Consider the following 13,343-nt stretch of genomic DNA (forward strand, 5'->3'; position numbering starts at 1 on the left):
AGAGTGTGCCTTTAACATTATTACTATCATTATTTTAAATATCAAGATCACTGAAAAAAGCATATCTTAAATCAGGATATGGTCTCTTCCAATTCTAAGTTTATACTGACCTCTATAGGTTATTATGTCCTAATCTATTTCTGGCTTATTCTTAAAGAACATATGGTGAAATATTTAAACATGTTTACATTTAGGATTAGTCATAAAATACTTTTTTATAGGCCTTTTTTCTCCTTATAAATGCAAAATTTTACTCATCCTTTAAGACAATTTATTTCGAGGGCCCAAGGTGTTTTATCCCTCAATAGTTTCAGTGTTGGTCTACTGAGGACAGGGGAACTCAATAGCAAAATCCCTAATTTACAGCGAAATATGACCTGATTATTTTCCATTAAAAATCTGTTCTATTTTCACAATGTTTCATAGCTATAGTCCATTAAGAAATTAACTTTAAAGTTGATACAGAAATTTGTATAAAGGCAGGAAAACCTTGGGACCAAAGGTAAGTCTGATTTCAGTTAACCTTGATGGAGGGACACTAATTCTAGGTTAAACAGGGAATTTTTAAAGTGTTGTGCAAGATACTAAACCATTTCCTTATGGATATGGGTGAGGAATTACAGGAGAGGGTGAAAGGTTACAGACCGCTGGCTTCTGGGCACAGGCATCTCCAGTAACAATTAGTGGGGAAGGAATTTTCTGCGGATGACCACTAGACAATATAGAGAGGAGCATGGCAGCAGCAACCAGCCAAGGCAGCAGTGGAAATTGTCCCATAGGTCATCATTGGTAATCTACAACAGGAACTCTATATACTCCGTATGCTTCCTTAAATTGCCAGCACCTGAATGAGATACTGAACTAATTTCTTCCCAGTCTATACATAGATAGTAAGAAAGGGAAAATCTCCACCTCTTAAAAGAAGAGTTTCAAGTGTTAATTATCAAGGAGCAGGAACTACAGCAGCTCAGCAGTAAGTATGAGGTAGGCTCCAAAAGGTATAATGCCATGAAGTCCAGAATGTCCGTTCTATATTACTCTGTAATAACAAACACTCAAGAAGGAGTAGTGCATGACTATGAGACATCTATAACTAATGTTTAGAAAGATCTTTCATTATTCATGCTTATTCTGGAGGAAAAAATCAGTCATGGACTATGCTATATGAATTTAATATGAAGCCTGACTACTTTTGTTTTTCTTAAACTTGTACTTTAATCTAATCTGAGAATTAGGGATAATCGAACGGTCTCCTTCCAGATCAGATAGTAATTTCCAGAGTATTATAGAGCAAAGATGTGTTTTGATCCTGTTTATGACTTGAAACTAGGCATGGATTGCCAGAAAAAATATTAAGTATTTTCCTTTACACTGAAGATATGGTTTTATTGCCATACAGGTAAATTCTGAAACCAAAATTATTATTTGGGTAGATACTCTCACAATACTAATAACTGATAGTCAATAAGTCTAAATTTCAGAGTAACTTAGTTACATTAGGGTAAATTTTGTGCCCAGTTCATCCTGGGGATTACACTGGTCTAAGCTGATTTTTATTAATGTATTATTGAAACATTTACTATTAACAGGATAACCTTGGTAACCCTGCTTTACATTTTTCTCAGGCTAAAATCATCACAATCATGCTCTACGTGGGAACTTTGATTCTTTGTTCATCCATATGTGAGAATGAACCCAGAATGTTTCCTGAGGAAAATCTTAAGCCTGCCTACAGTATTCCAGAATTCTCTCAGCCCACTCCTGTGCATGTCTATTCTGATCTGTGTCTTGGTCTTACTCCTGAATTTCCCTGAGACTATTAATTTTAAATTCCATTTATTTTAATGCCGAAGTTTATATCTTGTCTTTAATTGGCAACATAGAGCATGCTCACATTCTTGCCAAAGAATATAACCTTGAGCTGCCTAATGCTCAAGAAGATCTAATCTTTTGATCTAATGATCAAAAGCTCAGTTATGAAAAATGATATTTTAGGAGGATTGCCAGAAGGCTCTGCAGTCCATCCTTTCCTCCATCAGCATATCTTAAACTATCTTCCACAGAATATTAATTATGATAGATATTAATACCTGTTTCTTGGAAAAGAAAAAAGGGTTTTTAAAAGTCAAATGTTTCAAATGTCAACATGCAACATCAATCACAAGAATATAATATGCAGTACCACCCAAACATATTTGAAATCTTTTCGGGGGTGGATACCTATTAGCATTTCTAATATTTTTGGAAATTGCCCACTTGAGATCTTCTAAAGTTGATCCCTGAATCAGGTCACACCATAGGAGAAATGAGCAATTAGCATTTTTTAAAACTCCTGATTTACTTACTTTTACTGATTTGTGCTTTGGCATTATGACTTTGACTTGTACTATAAGAAGTAGCCTGGAGAAACTGCTCCTACTGAATTGCTGATTTGTACTGAAAACATGTTTTGGGTTGTCTTCGAGTACAAATCTAAAAAAGCCATCATTTTAACTCTTTCACAGTTGGCAAGGAGACAATCTGTTAATTATAACTAATAATTCTTTCTTTGCTTTACTATTGGTTTACAACTAATGGTTATATTGTCCCTTAGTGGGTATCACAATAATTAGGAGTAGGGGATAATTCTGACAGTTAGTGAGTGGAAGTTAATAATACTAACAAATCTGTCTCATAAAGCATAATCTCACATAATAAAGTACTGTCTAATCTAAAATGAAAATAATGTCTCTTTGAGAAACACTTTAGCCACTAAGAAGCTTATAGTCAAATTTATCACACACCTCTAAAATATGATCAAACTCTTATGATTACTGAGGCTATATAATTTATTATCCAAACTTGACAACTTGACCCTAAAATATATATATTAAAAAAAAAGCATCAAGAACAGCCAAAACAAGTATGAAGGGTAAGGTATAAAAACCCTTCCAGATATCAAGACTTACTTTAAAGCAACTATAATTAAAACCATGTATTTAGAGACGCAACTATAAAACTATGTGTTAGTAAACTATGTATAGATGGACAACTCAATCCATAAAATAGAGTTCAGAAACAGACACGTGTATGAAATGTGACATATGACAGCAATGGTATTGCTGCCATATGAGATGAGAGAGAAAGGATTATTATTCTAAAATTCATACTAGAACAATTGGTTATCCATATGAAAAACTAGAATACAAGTGAACCTAGTGGTATGTTGGTGCTAGATCAAACCGACCAGTTGCTAAATAAATAGTCAAGAATTTCACAAGTGTATTGTTAAAACAATGGTAGATGGGAATCAGCCACAGTGGGAGTATTTATACTGGAAATCTGCAAATGCTACATATCAGGGCTATTTTTCCCCCCCTGGAGAGGCAGTTTACCATCACATCATTGATTGGATTTCTACCTCATACCATACACAAAAATCAGCTCTAAGTGGATTAAAAACCTAAGTGTTTAGGAGCAAAATGTTAAAACTAGAAGAAAATATACAGAGGAAAATATCTTTAAAATCTTGGTACTAGTAAGGAGTTCTAAACAACAAAATCATGTAACTTAAGGATCAAGTCTGTCAAATTTGACTACATTATAGTAAATTTAAAACTACGCTAAGGTGTCATCAAAGGACACCACAAAAAAGTGAAAGAATAAGTCCAGACTGGGAGATGTAATTGCTCCACACGTAACAAAGAATTTGTATCCAAAAACATATTAAAACCATCTACAAATCAATAAAGTATAGATGGATAACCCAACTGATAAATGGGCAAAGGACTTGAAAAGGCACTTTATTCAGAAGAGGATGTTGCAATGGTCAATAACAAAAGTTCTCAATCTTACTAGTTATCAGGGAAATGCAAATTGATAGTATAATGAGACATTTCACTTCTCTCATGTTAGCTAAAGTGTGACAAACCCAAGTGCTGAGAAAGATGTGGAGCAATTCTCATGCACTGCTGGAGAAAGTGTACATTGGGAAAACCACTTTGAAGAGCAGTTTGCAACAGTCAATAAATTGAAGACATTGTAGCAAGATTGCTAGTTGGTCCCTAACATTCATTCATTATGATCATCTCTTGGTGGAGGGGGAGGAGCAATTCTATTTGTAATGTTTTATTTCTTGAAGACAGGGGAAAGTTCATGGTTATGACGTTATTCTCTTTACCTTTTTGTAGGTCAAAATATTTCAAATTTTAAAGATGTTTGTATTAATAGCTTATTGGGTGATACTTCACTTTCTTACACTTTGCATTTAATTGCCCATTAGGCATCCAGATGAATCCCCTTACGGAGATGAAAATGTGGATCTGCCCCTCTGTCTTGAAACTCTGTACTACTTGCACGCCACTCCTTCTTAACTGGATTTGGTAGATCTTCTGATCTCCCATAATTGTAGAGTCCCTAAAATGTCTTCCCAAGGATTGTGATAAATCAAACTTGTGTAGAAGCTATGATCTTTATAGTGGAGATACCACTTTATTTTTGGATTGCATACAAGAGGTCGATCTCATATAAGTAACTATAAGCCTACCTGAGGAAAAGACACAGCTCTGCAATCATAAATTGCAACTGAGTAGCTCTCTAGATGATCAATTAAGATTAAGTGCTATATGGGTTTTATACATAAAGGTATCAAGGGATCTCTTTTCTCAGAATATCTTCAGGGACTAATCACTATAAAAATAACTGGAACTTTTAGTGAATACATTCCATGGAGATGTCCATTATCACCTATGGACAGGGTCTAAATGTTTCCTCAACAGCTCGTGACATTCAGTAGAATCAATAACATGTTTGAGTTATTACTAAGTCTTATCTAACTAATTTAAAATTTTTAAATGTGCAAACTTCTTGTAACATCTTAATAGGACAAGAAATTAAAGTGCGTTCTCAATCGCAAACAGTGATAGAACTGGAAGCACCCAAATGAGTAGAAATATCCCAGTAAAACTTGACCTAGGCACTGGCCTTCAGAAATAAGTTGAGAACATAAGTGGGAAAAAAAAGATGCAAAAGTTGAAAAACGAGACGCGTTCGGGAGTTGCATTGGAAGAATAATCGCGCCAAGAAGCTAGCCTCGGGTTCCAGGGTCGCGCATGCGCAACCCCAGTACTCCACCCTCCCCCTCCCCAGGCCACGAAGGAAGTGACGCAAGCTGAGGGGCGGGGTGCGCTCTGCGCCGGAAGTGGCTTGTAGTTAGTAAATAAGCACGAAAAGGCGAGAGGCGCTGTCTCCATCTTGTTGGCATCTGCTATTCCTGCGACGCTGTGGAGATGGGGAGCGTCTTGGGGCTGTGCTCCATGGCGAGCTGGGTAAGGTGGTTTTTAGCGGCCTTCGGGGTGCTAGCGTGAGAGACAGAAGAAAGGCACCAGAGCTGGGCTGGGTGAGGCCCAGCGGGACCGTGGTACCCCACCCAACGGGGAGTGCCTTCCTTCCCCATTTTCTCCCTGTCTCGCCTGGCCACTCCGACTCAGCTTCGGGGCCCTGAGTCTTTCGAAGAGCTGACCGGGGTGGCCGTGAGGAGCAATGGACATGAGAAGTTGACCCCGGTGGGAGAAGTGTAGCAGAGAGCTGGTGGTCTCCCTCCCCCACCCGTCTTTCGTGAAAGCTTTTCCCGATTCTTCCAGGCCCCTTTTTGTCCTATTTTTCTTATGTCTGCCTAGGCTATTTCTACAAAGGTTTTAGGCCCCTTCCTTTTGTGGAGTACCCCATCTCTTCTCGTCATCTCTTCCCAGCGACCTCAGACTGCAGCACTGTCATCCCAGGAGGCATGTCGGCCTCTTTGTTCTGTCACGCAGACTACAAATAAGTGACGGATATGTAGGGCAGCTTGGCAGTAATACTGATATAGTTATATCCTTTTTAAATAGTCCTAACTCTGCGACTGGGTCCTCGACCTCAATGGTATGAGAAAATTACGTACTTCTCAAGTAATAATTTATGTATCTGAAAAAGCTGGTCAGTTCTGTTGTATTAAATACCTGTTTTTTGACATAAAGATGCTTGTGTAATTTGACATCTCAGTTTTAATTAGGTGCACGTTGCATTTTGATTAGATAGCGTTGTTAGAGTGACACCATTCTTCATTATAGTGGCAAGATTTCTTGTTTCAGGTGGTACAAATAAATTTGAGTTTGATATAACCACTCCCCCGCTCCCCAATAGACAAAAATTGACTTTACAGTTAATAAAGATATTTGTAATATGGGGCGAGATATTTGGGTTCAAGTCATATTTCTTTAATCCATGATTTATAAATTCCACTTACAACAATTGCTGGCCTGACTTCTCAGATGACCCCATTATATACATTAGCCAGCATTTTTAGTGTTTTACATACCTTACCTCTTTTTAAAAAGTTTTTGATATGGCTTGAACTATAAGTGTTAAATTTTAGTTAAATAATACATAGAGGTTACTCCAACCCAGGTCATTGTCTTATGTTATTTTTTCTTGTAGTTCGGTGTGGAAAGCTGGTATATTTTTCTTTCTTTCAAAGCTCAGAAAGTAGAGAATCTACTTGAACCCATTGAGTATCTTATAAGAGGCATATTTAGTGTAATAATTTAAATGTATTACAAAATGATTATTATAGAATTGTCTTAATTTGGGGGATGTTTAATTCGGCTTGTAAAGTCAGATTTTGTCCATTTATCAAGTGGGCCTGTTATTTGTATATAGTAAGTCATTAATTTAGATCAGTTAAGCCAGAATTAAAATGAACCTCATTCTTCCCTTGCTCAAGTTTCTTTAGACTTAATCAATTTTTGTAAAGGTTTTTTGTTTTATAAAACTGTAGAAAATATCTCAACTATGAAAAAAAGTATAAAAAGATTACATGTAACACTACTATATAGAGATTAGAGTGTTGATTTTTTAATTTCATTTTGTGGTTTTCTTGTTTTGTGTTTTTGTTGTTAAGTGGCCTAGAATTAGATTGATCTTAATTCTTGGTTCAAGCATGGTTATTTGATTGATGATTACTTCAAGCATTATTATAAACATCTGTGGACCTCCTGCCTAATCCTGTAACTACAACATTACCAGCAATTTATGCCTACTTAAGTGCTTTTCCCCACCCCAATCTTACAATGCTGTTAGTGAATAACATTGATTTTTTTGAATCACTGTACTTTATATACAGTAACTATCATTTTTTGCCCAAGATATTTAATGTAGTTAAGTAATTGAGAAGAAGGAGCTTGTGATTCCTGACTGCTTATTTTGTGCAGCCTCTGCTAGATTTTTATTTTTTAGTACAATGACTTGATTTTGTAGGAATGATTCATAGTTGTTATGAATAGTCAAGTAGTGCAGAGTACAAAATGTAAATGTCACCAACAAAGTCCCACCACCAATAACATTTCTTCTCTCTCAATGCATATATACAGTTGGATGAATGAACAGACAGAAATACCTTGTTAAGGAACGGTAGCATGGTGGACATGTATTTTTAAAGAATTTATTTTTTTTTTTCTGAATTTAACAAAAGAATGCAAAAGTAAAGGAATAGCTGAATGTTAAGTAAACATTTCTTCTCAGGAGAGGTTCTGAAAAAGAGTTCTCTAAGGAGGTGTTTCTAGAGCAGTGGTTCTCAGCTGTCCCGCAGAGAATATTTGACAATGTCTGCAGGTATTTTTCATTGTCACAACTTGGGATAAGGGTTGCTAATAGCATCAAGTGGGTAGGATACTGCTAAATATTTCACAATACACAGGATAGTCCTCAACAACAAAGAATTATTTGGCCCAGGATGTCAGGAGTGCCATGGTTGAGAAATCCTGCTTTATCCTCTTCACTTGGCCAGTGTAAGAAAGGGAATGAAATTTAAAAGAGTCTTAACTGCTCTTTAAAAAGGCATTCACCTAATCATCCTATTTTCACCTCTGCCTTCAGCCTCACTTATGGAGGCACCTGGTGCCACCAATTCCTGATGTATATGAGGATTCTATACAAATTTTATTGCTTAACTTTTTCCTTTGATGGTTTATAATTCAACTTGCTTGACCCATTAAATCAGTTATTATTTTGTTCCTTCCAGGTTTATTCTCCTGGGTTTTGTTTTTTTTTTTTTTACTTTTTAAGTTTATTCTTTCTGTTAAAAATCCTTTTATTTTTCATTTTATTGGTGTTTCTAAAGTAATTCATATATTCAGTTTGCCATCTTTAACCAGAATTCCTTTGTATTATTTTTTATATATGGCTGTATTGTCTTATAACCATAATTCCCACAGTTGTTTAATCTTAGAACTGAACCAGTCATTCTTAAAATATCCCGGACCCAGTAGCATCAACACATTAGGAGACTTACTGGAAACAGTGACTGGGCCCCAGCATTCTGTTTTAATATGCTCTCCTCATGATTCTGATGGAAAACCACAGTTCTACACTTAAATGGATTCAAAGCTCAAAGCATTCTTTTCTACCATGGCTTCTCCCAGTTTTTTTTTAATGTTAATGTCATCTCATAATTGACCAAATTTGGTCCTCCAGTAGATTTTTTCAAAAAGGCTTTATGGATGATGAAATCCCTGAATTTTTTCATATTTAAAAATGCCTCGTATGTTCTTGAGAGACATTGTAGACTGGTATAATAGTGTACACATTTCCTTCAGGACTTTGTAGTTATTTCTATGAATTGTGTTCTGTCTTATCCCACCCTGGTAGTCATTCCCTTCCAACACATCTCATATACACAATTGACCTGTTTCTTCTGCTTGGGTATCTGAAGAGCTTTACTTATCTTTGAAATTAACCAAGTATGTCTGACTTTAAATCTTTTATCACTTTTTTTTTCTGGAAAATATTGTTCTTTTGAAAATACAGATTTATTTCTTTAAGGAAATTGTTATTGTATTATATCTTTGAATGTCCTTTTTTGTTTTATTTATTTAGAGGATTCTCTCTTTTAAAGGCATGAGTTACTTTCATGTTATATTGTCTTAGTTTTCCTTCCATATTATTTTTCCTATTTTTATTTTTGTTATTTTTTAGTTGATATAATTTATATAAAATTCATACTTTGTAGTATGTGGTTCTGTGAGTTTTGACAGATCATGTAGTTGTGTAACCACTACAGAACATTTATCACCTTAAAAAATTATGCCGTCCCCATCCTGGAGAATCCCTGTTTTTTTCAGAGTCCTCCCTTTTCAGAATGTCATGTAAATGGAATCATACAGCGTATAGCCTTTGGAGTCTGGCTTCTTTTACTTAGTGTAATCCATTTGAGATTCATTCATATTGTGGTGTGTATTAGTAGTTTTTTCCTTATTATTGTTGCATAGTATTCCATTGCTTGGATGTACCACAGCTTGTCTGTCTATTCACCAGTTGAGGGGCATTTCCAGATTTTGGTGATTAAGTAGCTGTAAGCACTGCTGTAAAGTCTTTTTCTGTGACTATATTCTTATTTTGTTTACCTAAATACCTTGCAGTAGGATTGCTAAATCATATGGTAAATATACATTTGACTTATAAGAAATTGCCAAACTGATTTCCAAAGTTTTTATTCCCACCAGCAAATATTTTCTTCAAGTCTGTGGCTTGTCTTTTCATTCTCGTAATGGTGTCTTTCAAAAAGTAGAAGTAATTGTTCTTTCTATATTGATTTGCTTTGGCACTTTTGTCAAAAACTTCTTTACCATATTTGTTTAAGTCTGTTTTTGAACTCTGTTCCTTTTATGTATCCATACTTTTGCCTAAATTACCCTATTTTAATTACTGTAGCTTTAAAGTTAGTCTTGAAATCAGGTAGTGTGAGTCTTCCAACTCTGTTCTTTTTCAAAATACTTCGGGCTACTCTACTTCTTTTGCCTTTCCATAAAAGTTTTAGAAGCAGCTGGTTTGTTTCTACCAAACTCCTGTTGAAATTATGATTGGAATTGGGTTGAATTCATAGATCAGTTTGGAAAGAATTGATATCTTAATATGGATCCTTCCAATCCATGAGCCCAGTTTATCTTGCCATTTATTTAGATATTTGATTTCTTTCATTAGTGTTTTTTAATTTTCATCATTTGAAAGCTAGTGTATATTTTATTAGATTTATACCTAAGTATTTCTTTTTGTTGGTTTAATTTCAGTTTCCAATTGTTTGTTGCTAGTACTCAGAAGTATAATTGATATGTCCATACTGATCTTGTGTCCTGTGACATATTAAACTTTCTTGTAGTTCTAGTAACATTCTTGTAAGTTCTTTGGGGTTTTTCATGTTGACAATTACGTGTGGAAGAAAGCAGTTTTATTTCTTCCTTTCCAAAGTATATACCTTTTCTTTCTTTTTCTTGCCTTGTTATATTGGCTGGGACCTCCAGTGTGCAGTCAAATACAAGTGGTGAGAGCAGAGATTCTTGGCCTTGTTTTGGATCTTAAGGGAAATCATTCAGATTTTCACCATGAAGTATGGGTGACAGCTATGGTTTTTTGTTTTTTGTTTTTTTGGTAAATGTACTTTATCAACTTGAGGATATTCTGTTTGTTTGCCGAAAGTTTTTTAGTTTGTTTTTTAATGAATGGGTATTGAGTATTTTTCAAATGATTTTTCTGCATTCACTGAGATGGCCAAAATGGTTATCCTTTAGTCTGTTAATGTGGTGAATTCATTTGATTGATTTTCAAAAGCTTAATCAGCCTTGCTTTTTCCCAGCTAAACAAACCCCACCTGATCACAATGTATCCTTTTGTATACTTTTTCTATTTTTTTTTTTAATTTATTTATTTTTATTTATTTATGGCTGTGTTGGGTCTTCGTTTCTGCGCGAGGGCTTTCTCCAGTTGTGGCAAGCGGGGGCCACTGTTCATCGCGGTGCGCGGGCCTCTCACTATCGCGGCCTCTCCTGTTACGGAGCACAGGCTCCAGACGCGCAGACTCAGTAATTGTGGCTCACGGGCCCAGTTGCTCCGCGGCATGTGGGATCCTCCCAGACCAGGGCTCGAACCGTGTACCCTGCATTGGCAGGCAGATTCTCAACCACTGCGCCACCAGGGAAGCCCTCTATTTTTTTTTTAAAGCAGTTTTAGTTTCACAGAAAAATTGAGAGGTAGAGATTTTCCATATATCCCCTGCCCCCACACGTGCATAGCCTCCCCCATTGCCAACATTCCCCACCAGAGTGGTGCATTTGTTACAATTAATGAACCTATCAATACATCAACACATCATAATCACCCAAAGTCTATAGTTTACATTAGAGTTCATTCTTGGTGCTAGACATTCTATGGATTTGGACAAATGTATAATGACATGTATCCACCATTATAGTAGCATACAGAGTAGTTTTCCTGCCCTAAAAATCCTCTCTGTGCTTTGCCTATTCATCCCTCCACCCACTCCCCACTCCTGATCTGTTTGCTGTCTCCATAGTTATGCCTTTTCCAGAATGTCATACAGGTGGAACCATACATGTATGTATGTAGCTTTTTCAGATTGGTTTCTTTCAGTTAGTAATATCTATTTAAGTTTCCTCCATGTCTTTTCATGGTTTAATAACTCATTTCCTTTTACCATTGAATTATATTCACTGTCTGAATGTACCAGAGTTTATTTATCCATTTACCTACTGAAGGACATCTCATTTGCTTCAGAGTTTGGGCATTTACAAATAAAGCTGCTATAAACATCCATGTGCAGGTTTTTGTGTGAACATAAGTTTTCAACTCCTTTAGTTAAATACCAAGGAATGCAATTGTTGGATTTTATGGTAAGAAATGTTTGGTTTTGTAAGAAACTGCCAAACTGTGGGGATTTTGATTTGGATTGCATTCAGTCTGTAGATCAAGTTTGAGGAACTGACATCTTAACAATATTGAGTCTTCCTAATCCATGAACATGGAATATCTGTCCATTTTTGTAGTTCTTTGATTTTGCTAATCAGAGTTTTGTAATTTTCCTGCTATCGATCTTGTACATACTTTGTTAGATTTATACTAAGTAATTTGTGTTTTTGGATGCTAACATAAATGTTATTGTGTTATTTCAAATTCCACTTTTTCATTGCTGGTGTATAGGAAAACAATCGACTTTTGTAAATTAACCTTGTATTCTGCAACCTTGCTGTAATCGCTTATTAGTTCCAGGAGTTTTTTTGTTGATTATTTTGCACTTTCTACGTAGATGACAATGTCATCTGTGAACGAAGACAATTTAATTTTTTTTTTACTAATATATGTATACCTTTAATTTCCTTTTCTTGTCTTATTACATTCTGGACCTTCCAGTAAAACGTTGAAAAGAAGTGGTGAAAGGGAACATCTTTGCCTGATTTTAACGGAAAAACTTCCAGTTTCTCACCATTGAATATGATGTTGGCTGTAGGTTTTTTTTTTTTTTTAAATCTGACAAATAGTGGCTTGTTTATTTATTTATTTATTTATTTATGGCTGTGTTGGGTCTTTGTTTCTGTGCGAGGGCTTTCTCTAGTTGTGGCAAGCGGGGGCCACTCTTCATCGCGGTGCGCGGGCCTCTCACTATCGCGGCCTCTCTTGTTGCGGAGCACAGGCTCCAGTCGCGCAGGCTCAGTAATTGTGGCTTACGGGCCCAATTGCTCCGCGGCATGTGGGATCTTCCCAGACCGGGGATTGAACCTGTGTCCCCTGCATTGGCAGGCAGATTCTCAACCACTGCACCACCAGGGAAGCCCCCTGGCTGTAGGTATTTTGATGATATTCTTTACCAAGTTCAGAAAGTTCTCCTCTATTCCTAGTTTGAGAGTTTTTATCATGAATGAGTGTTGGGTTTTGTCAACTGCATTTTCTGTATCTAAAATGTGATCATATAATTTTTCTTATTTTATCATCTTGATTTGATGGATTACATTAATTGATTTTTGAATGTTGAACCAGTCTTGCATTTCTGCGATAACTTGGTCATGGTGTGGAATTCTTTTTATACATTATTGGGTTTGATTTGCTAATGTTCTGTTAAGACTTATGTCTCTATGTTCATGAGAGAGGTTAATCTTTTATTTTCTTATAATGTGTTTGTCAGGTTTTGTTATTAGAGTAATGCTGACTTCATAGAATAAGTTAGGAGGTATTCCCTCTACTCCTGTTCTCTGAGATTGTAGAGAATTGATATAATTTGCTCCTTAAGTGTTTAGTAGAATTCACCAGTGAACCTCTCTGGGCGTAGTGCTTTCTGTTTTGGAAGGCTATTAATGATTGATTAATTTTCTTTAATAGAGGCCTGTTCAAATTGTCTCTTTCTTGTGTGAGTTTTGGCAGCTTGTATCTTTCAAGGAGTTGGTCCATTTATGAAGGTTATCAAATTTGTTGGCATAGAATTGTTCGTAGTATTCTTTCATTATCCTTTTAATGTCCATAGGACCTGTAGTGACATCCCCTCTTTC

General features: G+C 35.9%; 1 protein-coding gene across 1 annotated transcript in view; it reads left to right on the top strand.

The window, feature by feature from the left end:
• Positions 1-5,162: 5,162 nt before the first annotated feature.
• The window catches only part of SERINC1 (serine incorporator 1), a 32,887-nt gene continuing 24,706 nt past the window's right edge, over positions 5,163-13,343 (top strand). The window contains exon 1 of the mRNA XM_007190777.3: positions 5,163-5,306. Coding sequence (XP_007190839.1) covers positions 5,268-5,306 — 39 coding nt within the window. The 5' untranslated portion in view covers positions 5,163-5,267. The remainder of the gene's footprint in view (positions 5,307-13,343) is intronic.

The sequence above is a fragment of the Balaenoptera acutorostrata genome, chromosome 14 (assembly GCF_949987535.1).
Source record: "Balaenoptera acutorostrata chromosome 14, mBalAcu1.1, whole genome shotgun sequence".
In the NCBI taxonomy this organism is placed as follows: Eukaryota; Metazoa; Chordata; class Mammalia; order Artiodactyla; family Balaenopteridae; genus Balaenoptera; species Balaenoptera acutorostrata.